We start from the raw sequence: 19,057 nt of genomic DNA, 5'->3' as shown, positions 1-19,057 counted from the left end.
TTTGCCAAGCTATTTAGAGCAGGCTTTAAGGGCAGACTGATTGTTTATGATGTGTCATACTATGTCAAACAGCTTAGAGCAGGCCTTAAGGGCAGATTGTGATTGTATATGATGTATTATGCTTTGCCATAGAGCAGGCCTTAAGGGCAGACTATGATTGTTTATAACGTGTTATACTTTACCAAACTGTTTAGAGCAGGCCTTGAGGGCAGACTGTAAATGTTGATGTTGGTTTATACTTTAACAGACTGTCTAGAGCAGACCATGACTGTAAGTTAGTTCATATAGTGAAAGACTAGAAGAAGGCTGTAAATGCTACTATAGGTGCTGGTTGTAGGAAATGACTGTTTACATGATCTCAGGTTAAAGCATCAGGTTAATATACATATTGTCACTGGCTGCGATTGATTAATGAGGAACTGAATAACCAGAAGGTTAAAATAATGTTGTTATGTATGTTAATCTTTCGTTAGTGTTAAGGTGGATGACATGTTATGATATATGGTTGTTGATATAAATGTTTAATTACTTTAGTGAGAGGACTCACTAAAATAAAAAGGATGGCCGAGCTGTAAGCATCACAATAGTTAATATCCTATATGTGGCCTAATACTACTGATAATTACATGTAGTATGTACCTGGCTCTATACTTTTGATTGTTGTATCTATGGTCATTTTAGTTTTGAGAGAGAGAGCTGTCAGATTTGGCGGCAGGCCTGTGCGCGAGGTTATGTTACTCATGTTCGATTTGATCTTTATGTAATCTTATAATTAATCCTGTATATCAATGTAATAAAAGAAATGTCAAAGCAAGCAGTGGTTTGTGTGCTAAACCCCTTTTACTGAGCATTAAATCTATGGATGATTTCAGGCGCTAGTAAGCACGTTGATGGGCTCTTAATATAAAGCAAAGCAAGCAAGCAAAAGCAAATTAATACATATATTCTATCAAATTCTGGCGTATCCTGTTTGAAAACTTGTCACGTCTCTCTTAAAGTACCTATTTAAATAATTATATCTGAATAGGTAGTTACTCTGTCGAGAACAGAATCTTCATGTTAATTGAAATATCTTTCAAATTACTCTCGTCAGTCTCGTCTGTTTTGTCCCTCGTTACCATGGTTACATTCCATTGGATCTATGGACGGTATAGAAAGGACGACAATCTCTTATGGCAGAACTTTTGCAAAAGTGACCAGCTTTCAGCTGTAAATAATAGGTCCTAATCTCTCCGGTGGCGCTAGGTAGGCTCTTTTTTTTTAACGTTGGAGAAATGCGTTTACGCATGCCACCTGGTCCGGGGGAACCAGGAGGGATGACGGATTAACCAGAGGACTACCGTCTAAAACCACCAACGAGTGCCGAATCCGCCTTAGATGGGGTGCCGCAGGGTCGCTATCAGCATTCGACCGCATGCGCTAGGTAGGCTCTGGGACCAAAGAGTATTGTAATATATAGGACACTATGACATTAACCATAGAGATATAATAATGTAGAGATGAAATGGGAGAGGGGCAACCAATAACCCGACCAAATTACGTAGGTTGTTTTTTGGTATGTTGTCAGGAATGTTAAAACGTGTTTTTAATTTTGTCGCATTGCGTATGTTCTGTCCCTCACGGTCGCACGGGCGCACGTCTATATAAAATACTAGGTGTATGATCTAGGTACTGCGGTGTATAGTGGCGCCGCCTATTTACTGTTTTTTGATGGACACTTTTTATATATAGAGATTTTCCTCCTTTTACTTCTACACTCCATAATTGGATCACTTAAAACCTGGGTTGTATGGTATATATTGAAATTAACTAAACATGATTTTATTGCAGTAGCTATAGTTTAATAGTTACAATACCCTTTCCACAACGGGCATTGGCCCAAGCATGTTAGTTGAACGTGATACAAAAGTTCTTCTAACTGTGCTAATAGTACCTAATACTGTCCCCGGGTTGATGCATAGAATAACAACAAGAAATAATTGATCGACCCATCGACAAAATATTGCACGTAAGGACTGTATAGTGTATAGTAGATATAGTTATGTACGTAGCTCATAGGGTATATATAGGTATAAGAACCATTTACTCATGTATTTAGTGCAGTAATAAAGCATGATTTAAGCTGCACATCACCTTACAGCACAGTTAAGTTGAGTATCGTTTGTAAAATTATTAAATCGCAAACTGATTTCTGTTGTGTACCATTTACTGCAAGGCGTCAATAAACTAGTGGCTTTAAAATCTTTAGTAAAACGTAGCGGTAGCAAATACAACCATTACCTACTCGTAGCTTTTCGTTATACTCGTAAACCGACACACCTTAACAGACTCGCAGAAACATTGTTACCAGATCTATCAGATGTCAAGGGCCCTCCACACTCATGCGCGAATCGCTATCTAGTTCGCTAATCAGCGAAATCGTCTCCACACTCGCGTTCGCGGCTTTGCGCCGCGTAGTCTGGAGCGAGCTTCAGAGGGTCTACCGCAAAAATCTTGTATATTTCAGCGATAGAGTGGCAGATAACGAAATTTCGATTTTACGTGTATGAATTTTTAATGAACGTCTTTTCCGTAGTTAAATTGATCTCATTACCTTAAAAGGCAGAAGCTTTGCGAATACCTGACGGCTAACGTTAGTACCTAAACTTTCTACCATTTTTACTAATCGATTAGTAAAACTTAATAGACCGTAGTAATATCGAAATTATACCCTTGATAAAACAGTCGAAATGCGTTGATTATTCGAGTAGGTACCTTATGAATGAAGCCCACTTAATTTTGAGTCATACTGCTCATCTGTAATGTTTTCTTATCTTTACCGGCTATTTATCTAGCTCACCCACCATCTACCTAATTTGCAATGTAAATTCTCCACCAGTTAAGCCAAATTCAGTTTAAAAATACCCAATTAATGTCAAGGTTTACAAGAGCCGTAATAAGAGCCCGGTATCAATGAGGGCTAACGCGTATGAATTCGCCGCTAGGGGCGCTAGTGTAGATGGTGGTCTTTTCCATAGTTCGAAATGTCAAATGTCACTTGTCACTTCAATGACTGACAGCTGTTCTTTAGTCTTTTGGACCACCATCAACAGAGGCGCCAACTGGTGAGCAAAAAAACGATAGCCCTCATTTTAGTCGCAAAAATGTAAAATTGATAGATTTAGTCGGTGAAATTGTACACCTTTTGTTACGTAACAGAAATAACAAGTTACTGGTTTCTATTAGCACGTCTTCTCATCTTGCCTTTTAATAGATCATTTTTTTGAAAACAGCTTATTCTTATAAGCTCTTGCGCTTGTAAAAGATCACTGTTTCGTTGTTTTCTTATTACTTCGATAAGTTACAGCCAGCGTGCTGCAAAATTGCATGAACACTTAATGAGTGAATTCAATCATAATAGAATTGAGAGAATTGGGTGTAAGTCAAGGGCATAAATATATATACATTCCCAAAGTTTAAAAAATATGTGTACGCTCTTACACCTTAGACAATACAGGCGTGTTCACATATTTTTGAGCCATTTGTCTGGATCTATATTTTTGCCTTTGTAATGGCGTAATTTATAAACGCTAACAAGCCATTCATAATCATTTGTCTTATCTGTCATTTTGACATTTGTGTTGTCACAAAGGGGCAAAATATAACAAAAAATTTCTACGGACGGATGACGGATGAGAGACATCGGCGGCTCGTGGCATTTATTTATAGTCGAATTTAAACTGTTGTGAGACATACTAACATTAAATCATTTTACGGTTTAGACTCACTTGTTTTAGTCACTCGCGCGACATGTTTCGGAGAGCGTAGGTCTCCTTTCTCAAGCACTAATAGTGCGAGCAGCGTTCACGACGACCGTGTATTGCGTACTGCCGCTGCCGCGCGCCGCGTCGCTCGCTGCGCGCGCGCCGAGAAAACCGGTTGGGGGAGGTCTTGCGCTATCGTTGTAGGCGGGCACAGTGGTGTGTTTGGGTTTGGGTCACCTAACGTTTGTTTGGGCGCTACAAGTGTTAGGTGATCCAAACGTTTGTTTGGGCGCTACAAGTGTTAGGTGATCCAAACCCAAACACACCACTGTGCCCGCCTACAACGATAGCGCAAGACCTCCCCCAACCGGTTTTCTCGGCGCGCGCGCAGCGAGCGACGCGGCGCGCGGCAGCGGCAGTACGCAATACACGGTCGTCGTGAACGCTGCTCGCACTATTAGTGAACGGAGACCTACGCTCTCCGAAACATGTCGCGCGAGTGACTAAAACAAGTGAGTCTAAACCGTAAAATGATTTAATTTATTTATAGGTAGCAATTGACGCTTCTGACAGACTAGTGTAACCGTGTTTTTACAAGTAAGTTCGAGTAAGGTACAAGTCAAACAAAGGATACCAATTAGAAATAGTTATTTGTTATACAAGGGTGCAAAGTTGTATTTTACCCGCGAGTGTGGAATTGTAACACAAGCAAGCGAAAGGATTCTATAGTTGAACCACGAGCGAAGCGAGTGGTTCTAAAATAGAATCCTGAGCGTAGCGAGTGTTTCAACACACGAGAAGTAAAATACATTTGCACCCGTTTGTAACACAAAACTTATCCCCTCACTATAGCGAAAAAAGTGCAACATGCACAAGCGTTAGGTCATCACTGGAATCACTTATTTTTGTACAATATTATAACAGAAAACACTGGAAATTCTGATTTTTACGTGAGTCGGTGAGAAGTGTTTTTAAGTAAAAATTTTGTTGACAATGTTGACATTTCTGTTCTGACGTATGAAATGTCAACGATGCGTTTTGAAATTGCATCGACTCAACTTGTGCGTTCAGAATTATATTTAACATTATTATAAAAAATCTAACGTTTCTTATGGAATTTTAAGATTTATGACAAAAAAATTAAATAAAGCTAAATTTGGTATTTTTTAATAAATTCTCAAACCATTTATTTAATGATAATTAATATCGAATGAACCATTAATTATGAGCATTTTACGTTTTGTTATCTGTCAAGCTACTTAAACACGCTCCATTCAAGGTCAAATTACTTTCCCCACTAGTGGATAAAATGCGTTTTTCCCCGCTTGTTTTAAAGGATAAAAGACGGCTTTCCGAGCTAGTGAGGGGAAAACATATTTTCAAACATTTAATATATGACATTCGTGATATACAATTAATATTTGTTCTAAATTGTTACAAGTTATTCTACGTCTTCTATCTGTGAAAATAAACTTGACGTCAGAAGTAGCGGAGATGTTACATGAAATTTAAGTGTAATTTATTCGGTAACATTACTGTCAGAAACGTTTCTTGTCGATTATGTAATTTTTAAAAGTTGAAATATGTCACAGTTAAGGTAATATGTGAGATGTCTCATCACTAGTGCAACCCAAATGCCACGAGCCGCCGATGTCTACGGATGACTGAATATTGATGACTTACTGTTATATATAAGTAGTTGGTCAAACCAAATTGTCAGTAAATAAGAACAAAAAACTACACCCATCCTTTTCTTTTGGATGCTAGGCATGAATCTAGTATAACTGGATCGGTCATGAGGGGTGGGGGAAAATGACCGAACGGGATAGTCTTATGTATCTTTCAGTAGGAGTAGCAGAGAAAGCGCTGTTATTGTTTGTCCTTGTCATAGTTTCACTTTTCCACCGCTGCCACAACCGAGGTTGTGGCAAACAAATAAGTACGTGACATGTCATGTTTGTTCGTTGCTTGTTTAATTATCGTTGTTTTGAATGAAATTGTGCTTTCTCTTATGAAATATAGTGATGGTTAGCGTTTTGAATGCTTGAACTTTAATAAAATACTGGTGAATTGTTCTGTAATCGGCTGTAATAGCCGCTCTGAGCAAAAATATGAGATCATAACCTTTCACACGTAAGTACGGTATTTTACACCTTCCTCTTAACGCAATATGTGAGAATAACATCGTAAAATTACGTTACACTCAAAGTAATGTAGATACAAACGATTTCAATACAAATATCACAATTATTTACGCAAATTAACAAAACATTATTTGTAAAATTATCCGCCCAAATTACGTAGGTAGGTAGGAGTCTGAGGTCAGCCATTTTTAAACTTCTTCTTAATTTAGCTGCATAACAATCATGTTAGGGATACCAGATGAAAATATCATAATTTTATGGGTAATTTTGACCTCGAAGTTTTTTCGTACTTCTAATTCCAAAAAATAAATAAACAAATGTTGTGAAGATTAAATGTGGTGTACATTAATTGGTGTGATTGCGATTTTTGATTTCTTTAAATTAAAACCCATAATACATTTTATTTTACGTTTTATTTACTAAACATGTTTAGTTTTGTACCACCTGCGCGAATTATAGGAGGTATTTCATTGTTTATACGCCTAAAAAGAACGGCCCATTGACATTTTATTTAACAATTTTTTAATACCGTCAAACAAGCTAACTTTGCCTCCAGGGTAATCGCCCCAACGTGATATCAAATATTGGGGTAATTTTTACCAATATGGTATCCCCACGTTTATGACGTCATCTATGTCTATCCCTTACGGGCGCACGCGTATAGCTGGTCTATGTAATGCTAGGTCTATGATGCTAGGTGCTTAGTACTAGCAAGTACTAGTGTAAGACAAGGATAGTATGATTCTTTCTGTCCATTTTCTGTCGATGTTAGAAATGAGACAATACTTTAACAAACTAGATCTAATACACTTGTCGTTGGCAAAGTGCCCTGGTAGCAGAGAAGCCCACGACTAAAGGAATCAAAACGAATACGAATATTTTTACGAATTAAAAAAAAAGGTTTTCTAAACACTTTCACGATTCTTACTCATTATTATTCACAACAGCGGGACTTAATCGGCGGGATTTAAAACTTATTTTACGCGATTAAGTCTCGCCGTTGTGAATAATAATGTTTTCTAAATTTTAAAATAGGTTATTACTTATTAATATTTTTTTATGTCGTATTTATTTAGTTGTTTTAGCTGATACCACTGGTACCAACTTAAGGATTATATTTTTTACAGATACTACGCTATATTAAAGCCCCTAAATGTGACCTGGGAAGCTAACGCGCGGCGCGCGCTGCACACGGCCTGGGTGTGCGCCGCGCTCGCCAGCCTGCCGCAGAGCTTCATATTCCACGTAGAAGAGCATCCTGATGTCGCAGGGTACGTAACTACGTACCGTGAAACCACCCAACTTTAATCCAAAAGCTCCCAACTATACGCGGGAAAAATTAAAATACTAACCTTAAAACATTAGATAACATTAGACAAATCAAATCTAAATGAACGCTATTAAATATTTAAGTATCATTTGAATGATACTTAAATATTTATGATTTTAAAATCATCAATTCAAAGTCAACAAAATTGTTTAAGTATCATTTGAATGATACTTAAATATTTATGATTTTAAAATCATCAATTCAAAGTCAAAAAATTGTTTAAATACCTATAAGATATAAATTATGATAAATAAATAAAAAGCCCATTTATTCCATAACCAACTTAAACTATAGGTACACGAAAAAAAAATACAGTTATAATTTTAAACGAATTAACTAACATAAAATAATTAATTAGGTCTACATATTTAGAAACTAAGTAGGTTTGGACCCCTCTCGGGTAAAGGCCTTTATCCAAGATATAAATTACTTTAATAAAACTCGAGGTAGACGGACAGACTAATATACATTATGTTGACGAGTATATTTACTTGGGCCATTAGTCTCTTTCAGTGACAGGCAGGAGAAAGAGGTCGAACGCCGGGTTGATGATGCCTAGTACTGGTCCATGAAAGAGCTAATGAAGGGAAACCTTCCCCTGTCACTTAAGCGAAAACTCGTCGACATGTGTATAGTGCCTGTCCTTTTTTTTTATAGAGGGGAAAATGCTTTTCGCATACCACCCTGGCGCGGGGACGGGCCTGGGATGGTTATGTGGGACTCCCATATAGGCTCATGGGACCCACGGTTTACCCACTAAAAACCCCTCTTGACCGCCTCAGGGCTATAAGGCGAGGCCACAGGAACACTGGAGAACTCTTCCGCAGCGTATAGTGCCTGTCCTAACCTACGGTGCTCAAACTTGGTCACTCACAGAGAATCAAGAAGTCCAAACTAAAGGTCTGCCAACGCGCTATGGAGCGCAGCATTTTAGGACCGCGTCCAGAACACCACGCTGCGCTCCAAAAATCCGCATTGCTGACGTTGTTGACAAAAAAACCGCCAATCTCAAAAACTATACAAGATATCGAAAAACTTTACTTAATAAAACTTGTAACAAATTAAATCACTTTTCATTTTGTATAAGTGGCCATGTCTCTCAGATGCATAGCCTTTAAACCCCCCCTCTCCCCCCCCCCCGGCACCAGGGTTACTGCCGGGGACATTTGATATGTTCACCTCCTAACTAGTCCAAACAAAGCTACCAAGTCAAAAATTGTGTTCCTAGCATTTCCCTCTATATATATAACTTTTTTTGAGCATTCATTTCCTGACCTAGAGGAAATACGAGCTGAATTTGTACTATACTATAGTCTGAATTTTATTCTCACGGAATTAACGTAAACAAACAACTGTCACTGTCAAAGTGACACTTGCAGGCAGGTCAGGGGGTTCTTAAAGTAAGGGCTCGCGAAAAAAATTAAAAAAAATGTAGGTAAGAAATGACGGAGTTTTGCGGTAGCATACCTACCTACATACTTACAAAAAAAAACGATTAAATTGATAACTCTGCCTTCTTTAAAGGCGGTTTAAATTAAAGCCATTAAAAGCGAGGGAGCACTCGATCTCGAAAGTTAATGAAAAATTATGTTTAGCGGCCCGCAACTTGGTCGCCCGGGTGAATCTCCATAACCTGTGCAATAAATAAACTACCCGACAAAAGCAGCTTTTTCTTTTCCAAATATTCAAAATGTTTTATGTTTAATTTTAATTTCCTTTTAACAAAATATTTCTGGAGTAGAATATGGACAGTTTAAGTACCTTGAATGCCGCGAAAGGTTTTTTGTTACCGGCCACACCTTTGTTTACATTTATTGCGTGAGAATAAAATTCAGACTTTACATAACTTCAATTACGATATCCGACTCGACTATTAATTGTACCAAAGCTGTACAACGTAGCTAAATCATTATTCGTTTAAAGGAATATGGAGAATTTCCCTTCATTCTGCCGGATTTTGATGAGTCATCTCTGTAAATAATCTAATAATATCATAGAGAGAAACGCACATTGACACACTATGTATCAGAAAAAAATATCAGAATTTTAGTAAGAATGATATTTATTCTAGACATTTCCTGTTGATAATATAAATAGGTAAAGAAAGTTTATTTACACGGAAAATTACTTACTCGTAAAGACTTTGACCGTCATTTAAAAGGTCGCTAATTATCTGAGGTCAAAGATCAAAGGATTTCAGTCACACGTTTTAAACAGAGTTATAGTTAAATAGGTATGTTAGATAAAAACATGGTTGATGATAAACAGTCTACAGTCCTCTTGATGAAGTATTATTGAGGCCGATTCTAAATTTGTTATGGTTTTGATGTTGTTATGATAAGACGTTGACACGCCTCACAGACCTCACAGTGCCTCTCACTCAATAATCAAATGAACCTTACGCTACCGCGAAAAAGTGCTGGAATATGCAAGACACACGATTATGCAAGACGAGCGATAGAGAGGCAGGTAAAGAAATTTCGAGTATCGTTTTTAACAATAGGGCCTGTTTTACTTACCAATTAATTCACAATTTAAGAAAAAAATATTTAGACCCAATTAATGTCTCATGAGGGTCTCATGTGACCCAAACCAACACCAATTATAATATAACCAGCATTATTTCTTCAAATCTAGTTCATCTTGCTTTTGTTAATATACCTATCTATGTTTGTGTTGATTAAGTTTTGATTAGTTTCGGTGAATCATGTTATTGAGCCAAATGAGTTATGGCTCACTTTAATATCTATCGGTTATATTAATTCTGAACTACTACAGCCGTGATGATGAATGATATTGATATACATCGAGTTCATCTTGTACTAATGCACTTACACATAATATTAAAGGAAGATAATAAAAGCTAAATTAATACGAGTATTCTTCTTCTTCAAAAATAAATGTTTACTATGGAAGTTTTTTTAAATGTACCTAGGTATTATGGACAGTTGCGTTCCACTTTTTAATAAACTTAAAATTTTGCCTTTGCCTTGTTTGTACTTAAGGGAAATATGCGTTTTTGTTAAAAAACATTACACATATTTTAAAACGCGAGGCGAAACTTTCAATATACAGACAAGGCCGGCTGTGATTAATCTCTTGTACCAGATTTATACAGGAGAAATGTCGCTAACATTTGTATAGTTCCGTACCCAAAGGGTAAAAACGAGACCCTATTACTAAGACTCCGCTGTCCGTCTGTCCGTCTATCCGTCTGTCCGCCTGTCTGTCTGTCAGCAGGCTGTATCTCATGAACCGTGATAGCTAGACAGTTGAAATTTTCACAGATGATGTATTTCTGTTGCCGCTATAACAACAAATACTAAAAAGTACGGAACCCTCGGTGCGCGAGTCCGACTCGCACTTGGCCGGTTTTTAAGCGTCGCCTGACGAACTGGCTTCTTGACCAGTGCTACTATAGCGTAAAGGAGTACCTCGACCGCGGTTCAGTTTTAGGTTAATAATTGATCTTCATGCCTTTAGGTTAGAATTAGTTCTCAATGTATTGTTATTTATTGACATATCTTGAGCTGTACAAAATGGTCATTTTAATTATTAATTTATATTCATTAGCTTCATTGTTATGTTATTTATTTTTATTATTAAATTTTAAGACTGATTTGATTTGCGAGCTTGCATGTAGGCAAGATCATCATCTACAATGTAGACTCTACGTCATACATATACAAATCTGTAACATCCCATTACTGTATCTAAGCAAATAAACATTTCTGAATTCTGATCACATCTGATTTTTGTACTTTGATGTAAGTAGAATAAAATTAGGGTGATTGTATCTCGGAATTGTGTATTGGGATGGCCTTGTATGTGGTGTTGGGTCCTGTAGTAAAAGCGACCTATACTTGTCTAAATAAACTTTATCGCTTTTATATGTAAGTATATATGTATAAACTCTTTATTGTACAAAACACAAATATGACACAGGATAGGCAGTACAAAGGCGAACTTATCCCGTTAAGGGATTTCTTCCAGTCCAAAGTTCAAAGTGTTTTTATTTGTGAGTATATGGCAAACTGATTACAGTGGCGGTAAATAAATATTTGTAGCACTATACCCTGCCTGATGGCGTACAAAAACTTGAATAGTTTCCTTACATACTAACATGCGAAATAAATTTACATATCTATATAAATACCTAGCTATTATTAATATTAAAGTCATGTCAAATCAGATGCGTCAAAATTATACAGCAAAAATTCAGAAATGGTGTAAAAACAATTATCAATTAAAAATGTCAGTAGTTTGTGCTTAAACTGATTAAGGGTAAAATGAAATGGACAGGCAATTTGTTATAAATCTTACTAGCTAAGCAGAACACACTTTTGCGCATTAGGGCAGTATTTGCGAAAACAGGAAAGAGATTCTGAGGATACTTGGAATTTCTAGCAAATATCTCAGAGACCGTCCTGAATAGTGTTGGGTTTGTTTTGATGTACATCGCAATTTCAAAAATGTAGAGGCAGGGAAATGTAAGAATTTTCAGGTCTTTAAAATCTGGTACACAGCTATCTGTTAGGTGAAGCCCTAGAATCGCTTTCACGCATCTTCGCTGTGCGATAAAGACGGCTTCCCTGTTGACTGAATTACCCCAATAGATGATCCCATATCGTAAAGTTGACCCAACGAAACTGTGATAAGCCATCATCACAGCTTCCGTACTAACTTGCTTGGAAAGTTTGTACAAAGCGAAAGCATATTTATTTAATTTTTTACAAACTGTCTCAGTATGAGCTGTCTAATTTAAATGATTGTCAATCTGGACTCCTAAAAATACTTGTATTGCTTACTGATTCTATAACCGTTTCTTCATAATTGCAATCAATGGGTCTCATTACTTTCCGTTCTTCATCCTTGGAGTAGATGAGAATTGATGAAGAACGGTAGGCAATAACAACGCTCAACGCGTCAACGCTTTTGTTTACCTGAACAAGGCTTTTGATACGGTATGGAGGAACTTTACGCTGCATTTGAGAAAATTGGAAGTTATGCCGAGCTTATGAACCTGGTAAAATCTTTTCACGACGACATGAAAGGCTCAGTTAACAAGGTTTGATGGCCAAAGGTCCAACGCTTTTGAAATGCGAACAGGCTGCGTGTTAGCGCTAACACTATTTGGCATATTTTTCTCTCTGTTACTAAAGGCCGCCTTTGGTGACACGCAGTGGGGAGTTCGTCTTCATACAGGTCGTAGATTGTTTAATATAAATGCACGTAGGTCTACGTTGCTCTGTAGTCTTTGACCGATTAATCCGTCTTTGGCGTTTCACCTGCGGTGCCGATATATCCGTCATTGGCGTCGAAAAAGGTTAAACGGAGCCTATTATTATTTAAATTTTGTTGCGTTAGAATACGGCAAATGAGTTTGAAATTGGCTGTTATTCATGGTAAGCTAAAGTATGGCATTAACTTATTTAATTTGAAAAAAAATGGTATTGTACCGTTCATTATTGAATACTTTACTTCCCTTGACAATTTGTGATCTCTGTCTAACCTCTGTATATTGTGTATGTTATGAGAATTTATTTATTATACATAATACCATTATCAGGCGGGCAGATCGAGGGCAAGAAGTCACCTAATGAATAAAGCTTGTAATAAATATCTTCCGCGACAAATTCATGTGACACGCACATGCCACAATAATGGGTATTTACTAGACTTTGGTCAACAAATGCTGAATTAAATAGTGTTGTCGCTCGTATATTTTGGTCAGCTGCCTTCTTGGCTATCTTGGTTCTGAACTATAAAAAATCTAACCTGAATATCAATGAGATTTATCCAATAAGTAATTAACGTGTTTTAAATGCTTAGGCATAAATAAATAATGCCACCCTGTTAATTAGGAGTGTAACCGACATCATGATGCCTTTAACATTTTGACAAATGATTTGAGCAGCGTCTGTACGCGAGAGACAACGTCACTCGTGAGTAGGATTGCCATACGTCAGGATTTGTCCGGACATGTCAGGATTTTTGACCCTTTGTCCGAATGAGGGCTATCGTTTTTTTGCTCACCAGTTGGCGCCTCTGTTGATGGTGGTCCAAAAGACTATAGAAAAGCTGTCAGTCATTGAAGTGACAAGTGACATTTGACATTTCGAACTATGGAAAAGACCACCATCTACACTAGCGCCCTTGGGTGATAACCGGACTCCTGACTAATAAAGCGGTTTTTATATTATATGCGAAATATGCGGGACATCTACGTACATGTCGTACATCTGTCTCTGTCATAATGATTTCCTCGCCTAGTTGAGCATGTATTAGTGTTTTTATCACGGATATTTTATTCCTGAGTTATCGATGTTTACCATGTATATCATTATTTATATTAAACTATGCTTTATTCATAAAATTTTACATTTTATACGTCAGTCGGTATACAAGATATTTAATAATAAGTGTTATAAAATAAATATTAAAACTAAAACTAACTACAATTATAATTATAATAATAATAATAACTACGGCTAAAAGTTAAAAATACCTATCAAAATTTTGTGCCCTTGGTAGGGTGCCCATCACGCAGGCAGCGTTCCCGCGCTGGATTGCTATAGCCAATCTTTGCGCGAGAAAGCCGCCTGCGCGAGGGTCACCTGTGGCCTCCCTTAGGCGTTTGCTGAGCACCTTGTGGAGCCCCCGTGCCCCTCTACCCCACGGGCCTAGTGTCTCGACGCCAACTATGCTTATTTAGGTATTATCCACCAGACAATCCCTAAATTGTGTATTGAACTAGGTCGATTTGTGTAAGATTGTCCAATTTATAATTTTTAAATGTATTTACTCATTATTATTACTTCTAGATACTTCCAGTGCGTGTCGTACGGCTCGCTGCCGACGGAGTCGCACGTGTTCGGCTACTTCCTGCTAAACATGCTGCTGATGTACCTCCTGCCCCTCGTGTCCACGCTCTACTGCTCGCTGGCCGCGCTGCTCGAGATCATACGCCGAGCCAACACCAGTAATGGTGAGCTAAATTAACTGAACATGCTACTGATGTACCGACTGCCCCTCGTGTCCACGCTGAACTGCTCGCTGGCCGCGCTGCTCGAGATCATACGCCATATGCGGAGCCAACCAGAGCATTGGTGAGCTAAACGAACTAGACATGCCACTGATGTACCAGCTCGTATCCACGCTCTACCCGCTCGCTGGCCGCGCTGCTCAAGATCATACGTCGAGTCAACACCGTTAATGGTGAGCTAAATGAACTGGACATGATGTCTGCTCGTGGCCACGCTCTACTGCTCGCTAGCCGCGCTGCTCGAGATCATACGCCGACCCAACACCAGAAAAATTCACACCGGGTGGGGCCTAGCTGTAACAGAAGAAAAAAAACTATAGGCTATACACCTCAAACTGACCAACATTTGTTCAGAAACTTTAAAAAAAAACCGGCCAAGTGCGAGTCGGACTCGTGCACCGAGGGTTCCGTACTTTTTAGTATTTGTTGTTATAGCGGCAACAGAAATACATCATCTGTGAAAATTTCAACTGTCTAGCTATCACGGTTCATGACTCATGAGACAGACAGACGGACAGAGAGACAGCGGAGTCTTAGTAATACGGTCCCGTTTTTACCCTTTGGGTACGGAACCCTAAAAAAGCTTGTGTTATGATTTTTGGTACACTTTTAAGTTAATTCAATGTATGGCGGATTACTCATGTATAAGGCGTGACAAGTCACTTCAATTACAATGATGATGGCGTACAATATTTAATTTGTATGAAAAATAAGAAGTCTAAAAACTTTATACTTTTATAGTTATTTAACAAAAGTATCACCGTTTGAAGAGTACAATCTATGTTTTGATTATTTGCTCACGTTACAGGCCCCACCCGGTATAGAACGCCAAAAATATATTTTAGAATCTTTTTTATTTATATTCTTCGAATAAAATACAAAAATAGTTAAAGCGGAAGTTGACGTTACAGGGCCGCTGTGCAATATTGCCACTTAAAAAAAATAGAAACATTGTGATAATAGTGTGATCCTTAATACTTTATACCTACTTTGTTGATGCATATTCAACATTAGGGAGAGAGAGATTTTATTTTATTTCCCTTGATCTAGATACACGGCAGTGTGTCAGCCAAGTCCGTAAAGCAAAACAGGCGACACACTGGCCGTGGGTTATTATTATACGAACCATTTCGGACCACTTCATAAGATATTTTTAGAATATTATTTAGCGCGTTAAAGCACCACACTCCAACTTTTTTTATTTGGCTAATTGATTGAAATAACTTTATTTATTGCTTTTCTACTTGTTTATTAATTAATAAAGTACTTTGCAAGTATAACTTTGCCAATGACTGTTTCTTGATTCTGCATTCGCTTTTCAAGTCACGTCTAACCTCGAACGAATTTCAAAGGCGTTTACAAATACATTAAGAGGAAATATTAGTGGTCATTTTTCCATACAACCGTTCTCGATGTTTTTCTCTCTGGATTTTGGCCCTAGTTTTTTTTTTTTTGTTCTGGTTTGAACTGCCATCAGTCGGTAACGACTATAATCAGTTTTGCTGTATTAAATATAATTTTTGGGTTTTGGAGACTATCGTCCCACTTAACCACCGCTTTAATTTTGCACGATGTGCTTCCTTTTGAGTCTTTGTACTGTTTCAGTCTTGTCCAGTAATTTTGAAGCCAGTGGATTTGGATGCCTTGCCAGGCGCTCAATATAATTCTTAGTGAATTTTTTGATCTCTTCCTTTACGGTGGTCATGTTGAGATAGTCGTGCACTTCATCGTTTCGAGTGAACCAGGGAGCGTTGGTAATCACACGAAGGATGGCGTTCTGAGCTCTTTGAAGGCACATTATGTTATACTGTCGCTAGCAGTTCCCCATAGTTGGATCCCATAGGTCCAGGTGGGTTTAATGATTGCGTTGTATAGGAGTAGTTTATTGTCCACTGAGAGGGTTGAGTTGCGTCCCATTAGCCAATGAAGATTTTTGTGCTTTAGAATCATTTCGTTGCGTTTGTGTTTTATGTGGTTTTTCCATGTAAGGCGCCTATCCAGATGAAAACCCAGATACTTGATACACTCGCAATGTGGCAGGACATCATTTCCAAGCTTGACGGGAGGGCAATCTTCTCTTCTTAGGCTAAAGGTGATAGATGAATATTTTTTCATATGAGATCAACATTACCAATACCTGTGCTTGTAGGTACCTAGGTACATTTAGTTTGGATTTTTGATATTCATGTTTTTATAATAACTAGGTTACTTCAAACAGCGCTAAAAACGGCCAAATATATGAGCCGTAAACAGACCCCTGACATACATACAAAATCGACAACAATAAACACGAAATTCAATTTTTTTTTCCACCTATAATATAAGGCAAATTTGGCATATAGATTACTCTTCCATAAAAGAATAAAGGGAGCCTTGTGAAGATAAAATCTATTCCACTTTTTATTTCTCCATACAACAAAGTTGGACCACCCTATTACTTATACAATACAGGCAATATTAAACACAAGTATTACGGACAGGTTTGAGTGGAAAAATATTACATGGACTCCAAATACCTTCTGTATATACCGAAAGTACGAAATCCCACAAACTTTCCACAATGTGGGGCGATTGATATTTTTTTCGGTTTTTTTGACTGACTTTTATCATAGAGTAAGTTATATCTATCTTTGTTTTTATTTATTTACTTTGACTTGTACACAGATAACATGCGTCGCAGCGGCGTGGGCATACTCGGGCGAGCGCGGGCGCGGACGCTCAAGATGACCGTCACCATCGTCATAGTGTTCTTCACCTGCTGGTCGCCATATTACTGCTACTGTCTGTGGTAAGAGTTTCCACACCCTTCTATCCAACATTCAAAAATTTATAGCGGTTACAGTAATAACCCCGCTTTACGCGAGGGATACGTTCCGCAAAAAATCGCGTAAGGCTTAGAACGCACTGCGGTTTTTTTCTTGCGTTTTCAGTCTAATTTCTTGCGGTTTCAGTCTTTTAAGTGCGTGCGCTTATAACGCAGTGCGATCTAAGCCTTAAGTGAAATACGCGTTTATCGGGGCTCACGGGGAATCCCCTACTACCGATTTACTACCTACTTTTCAAACAGAATGGTCAGAGAAAGCGGGGATTTCCGCAACCAAAGACAAGTAAATGACTGCATATTTTAAGTATAGTCTGGCGAACCTACTTTGTGAGTAGAAAAAGGTGCGAAATTCAAAATTTTCTATGGGAGGACAACTCTTCGCGCCTACATTTTTTAAATTTGCCGCCTTTTTCCACTGACGGAAATGGCTTGCCAAACTATACATAAGAAATGAAGGAAGGTAGGAAAGGAAATTCGTGTTAAAGCGAATCGGTCGCGTAAAGCGGGGTATAGTAATATAGTAGTAATAAAGAAATAAAATGAAAATAAACATAGGTCCCATTTGTTAACTCTTTACTTAAGAACTATGTCATCATCCCAAATTAAAAAATATATAATTATCGCCAGCCTTCTTTTATTTGTTGATTTTGATTTTTTTATAGTTTTAATATTCATAGTTTCTCAGATACGTGCAGTGGTCACTTTTCAAACAAAAATTTAACTTTTCCAGGTTTCTTTCCAGGTATTGGGTGGACAAGGAATTCGTGAAAGGTTTGGACCCGGCGTTCCAGAAGGCCATGTGGCTGTTCTCGTGTACCAACTCGTGCGCGAACCCCATCGTGTACGGCATCTTCAATCGCAACCGGTGGTCGTGGCGGACTGGGCCGGTAAGAATCTTTCTTAACTTTTAACGGAACAGAATTTAAAAGATCCAACTAAATATATTGATTTTAAGTAAAAACAACAAAAACCAAAACACAACACTTGATTGTGACTACTTAATCACACTATATACTATATACAAATAATAGATGTCATTGTCAAGTATACCTACTAAATTATAAGTAATATTATAAGTCTGTATATAACTAACAATCTATGTGCAATCTGGCCTGAAATAAAGAATTTATATATATATAAAGAAAAAGTAACTAAGCCCGCAGTGGCGGAGGCCGGATTCGAACCGGCGTCTTCTGCTCTATCGCGGCTTCGCGGCTGACGCCATAGATTTTTAGGCCACCCCATCACGGTAGTCACTTTTTCTTTAGTATATGATATCTAAAAATAATAATAATAATAATCCACCTTCAAGCCTTATTGCCACTTCATAGTTCTAAAACTTTTGCATAAATACAAAATGTTTATATAATTGGGTGTTCATTTTTTGCATTACAATTTTTTGCATTGCATTACAATTTGCATTACAATTTAGACTGTGCCCTACAAAGTCATGTCATATTTTGGGGTTTCCTATAGGTACTAAGCTCATCATCATCATACTGTCCTGGCCGGTTTCGACCACGGCGACTGTTGTACGTACTGATTAATGAGAGCGACGATCGCGAGCTCTCAGGTCGCTGATATAACCGATTTTAGCAGCAAATGTTCGGCCACGTTCACTGCAAGCCAGCACCCCTTCAACAAAATTTTATTTGATGACCGCAGGTAGTCGGGCCTTTAACTCGTCACGCTTCGCGTCGAGTTACACTCGCCTCTGTTCTTCGAAGGCTTACATTTTTGTCCTCACTGTATGCCTCCACTTCGGCCGGTTTTGTGCGGAAGTTTCCCAGTGCGATGGCTCAATTTCATATCTCCGCATGTGGCGCTTCACCACATCTTCGTATCGTAAAAGTTGACCGCCCTTTTTCCGCTTGTCATTTTGCAGCTTATAGTAAAAGATGCGCTTAACCACTTTGTCGATCGTTAGGTACTAAGTTAAAAATAATACTAATCGTAATTACAGCAGCGAGT

The 19,057-nt window shown here is 38.0% G+C and overlaps 1 protein-coding gene across 2 annotated transcripts in view; it reads left to right on the top strand.

Annotated features, from left to right (window-relative positions):
• LOC134749736 (adipokinetic hormone/corazonin-related peptide receptor variant I-like) overlaps positions 1–19,057 on the top strand; it is a 113,769-nt gene that overhangs the window by 89,631 nt on the left and 5,081 nt on the right. Inside the window, exons 5-8 of one of the 2 annotated variants that reach the window (XM_063684761.1) lie at positions 7,015–7,158; positions 14,042–14,205; positions 16,927–17,050; positions 17,829–17,973. In XM_063684761.1, the coding sequence (XP_063540831.1) occupies positions 7,015–7,158; positions 14,042–14,205; positions 16,927–17,050; positions 17,829–17,973 (577 nt within the window). Of the gene's footprint in view, positions 1–7,014; positions 7,159–14,041; positions 14,206–16,926; positions 17,051–17,816; positions 17,974–19,057 lie in introns of both variants that reach the window. The other variant, XM_063684760.1, reaches the window with a different exon arrangement.

The sequence above is a fragment of the Cydia strobilella genome, chromosome 18, assembly GCF_947568885.1.
Source record: "Cydia strobilella chromosome 18, ilCydStro3.1, whole genome shotgun sequence".
In the NCBI taxonomy this organism is placed as follows: Eukaryota; Metazoa; Arthropoda; class Insecta; order Lepidoptera; family Tortricidae; genus Cydia; species Cydia strobilella.
This window is presented reverse-complemented; position numbering and strand designations above follow the sequence as displayed.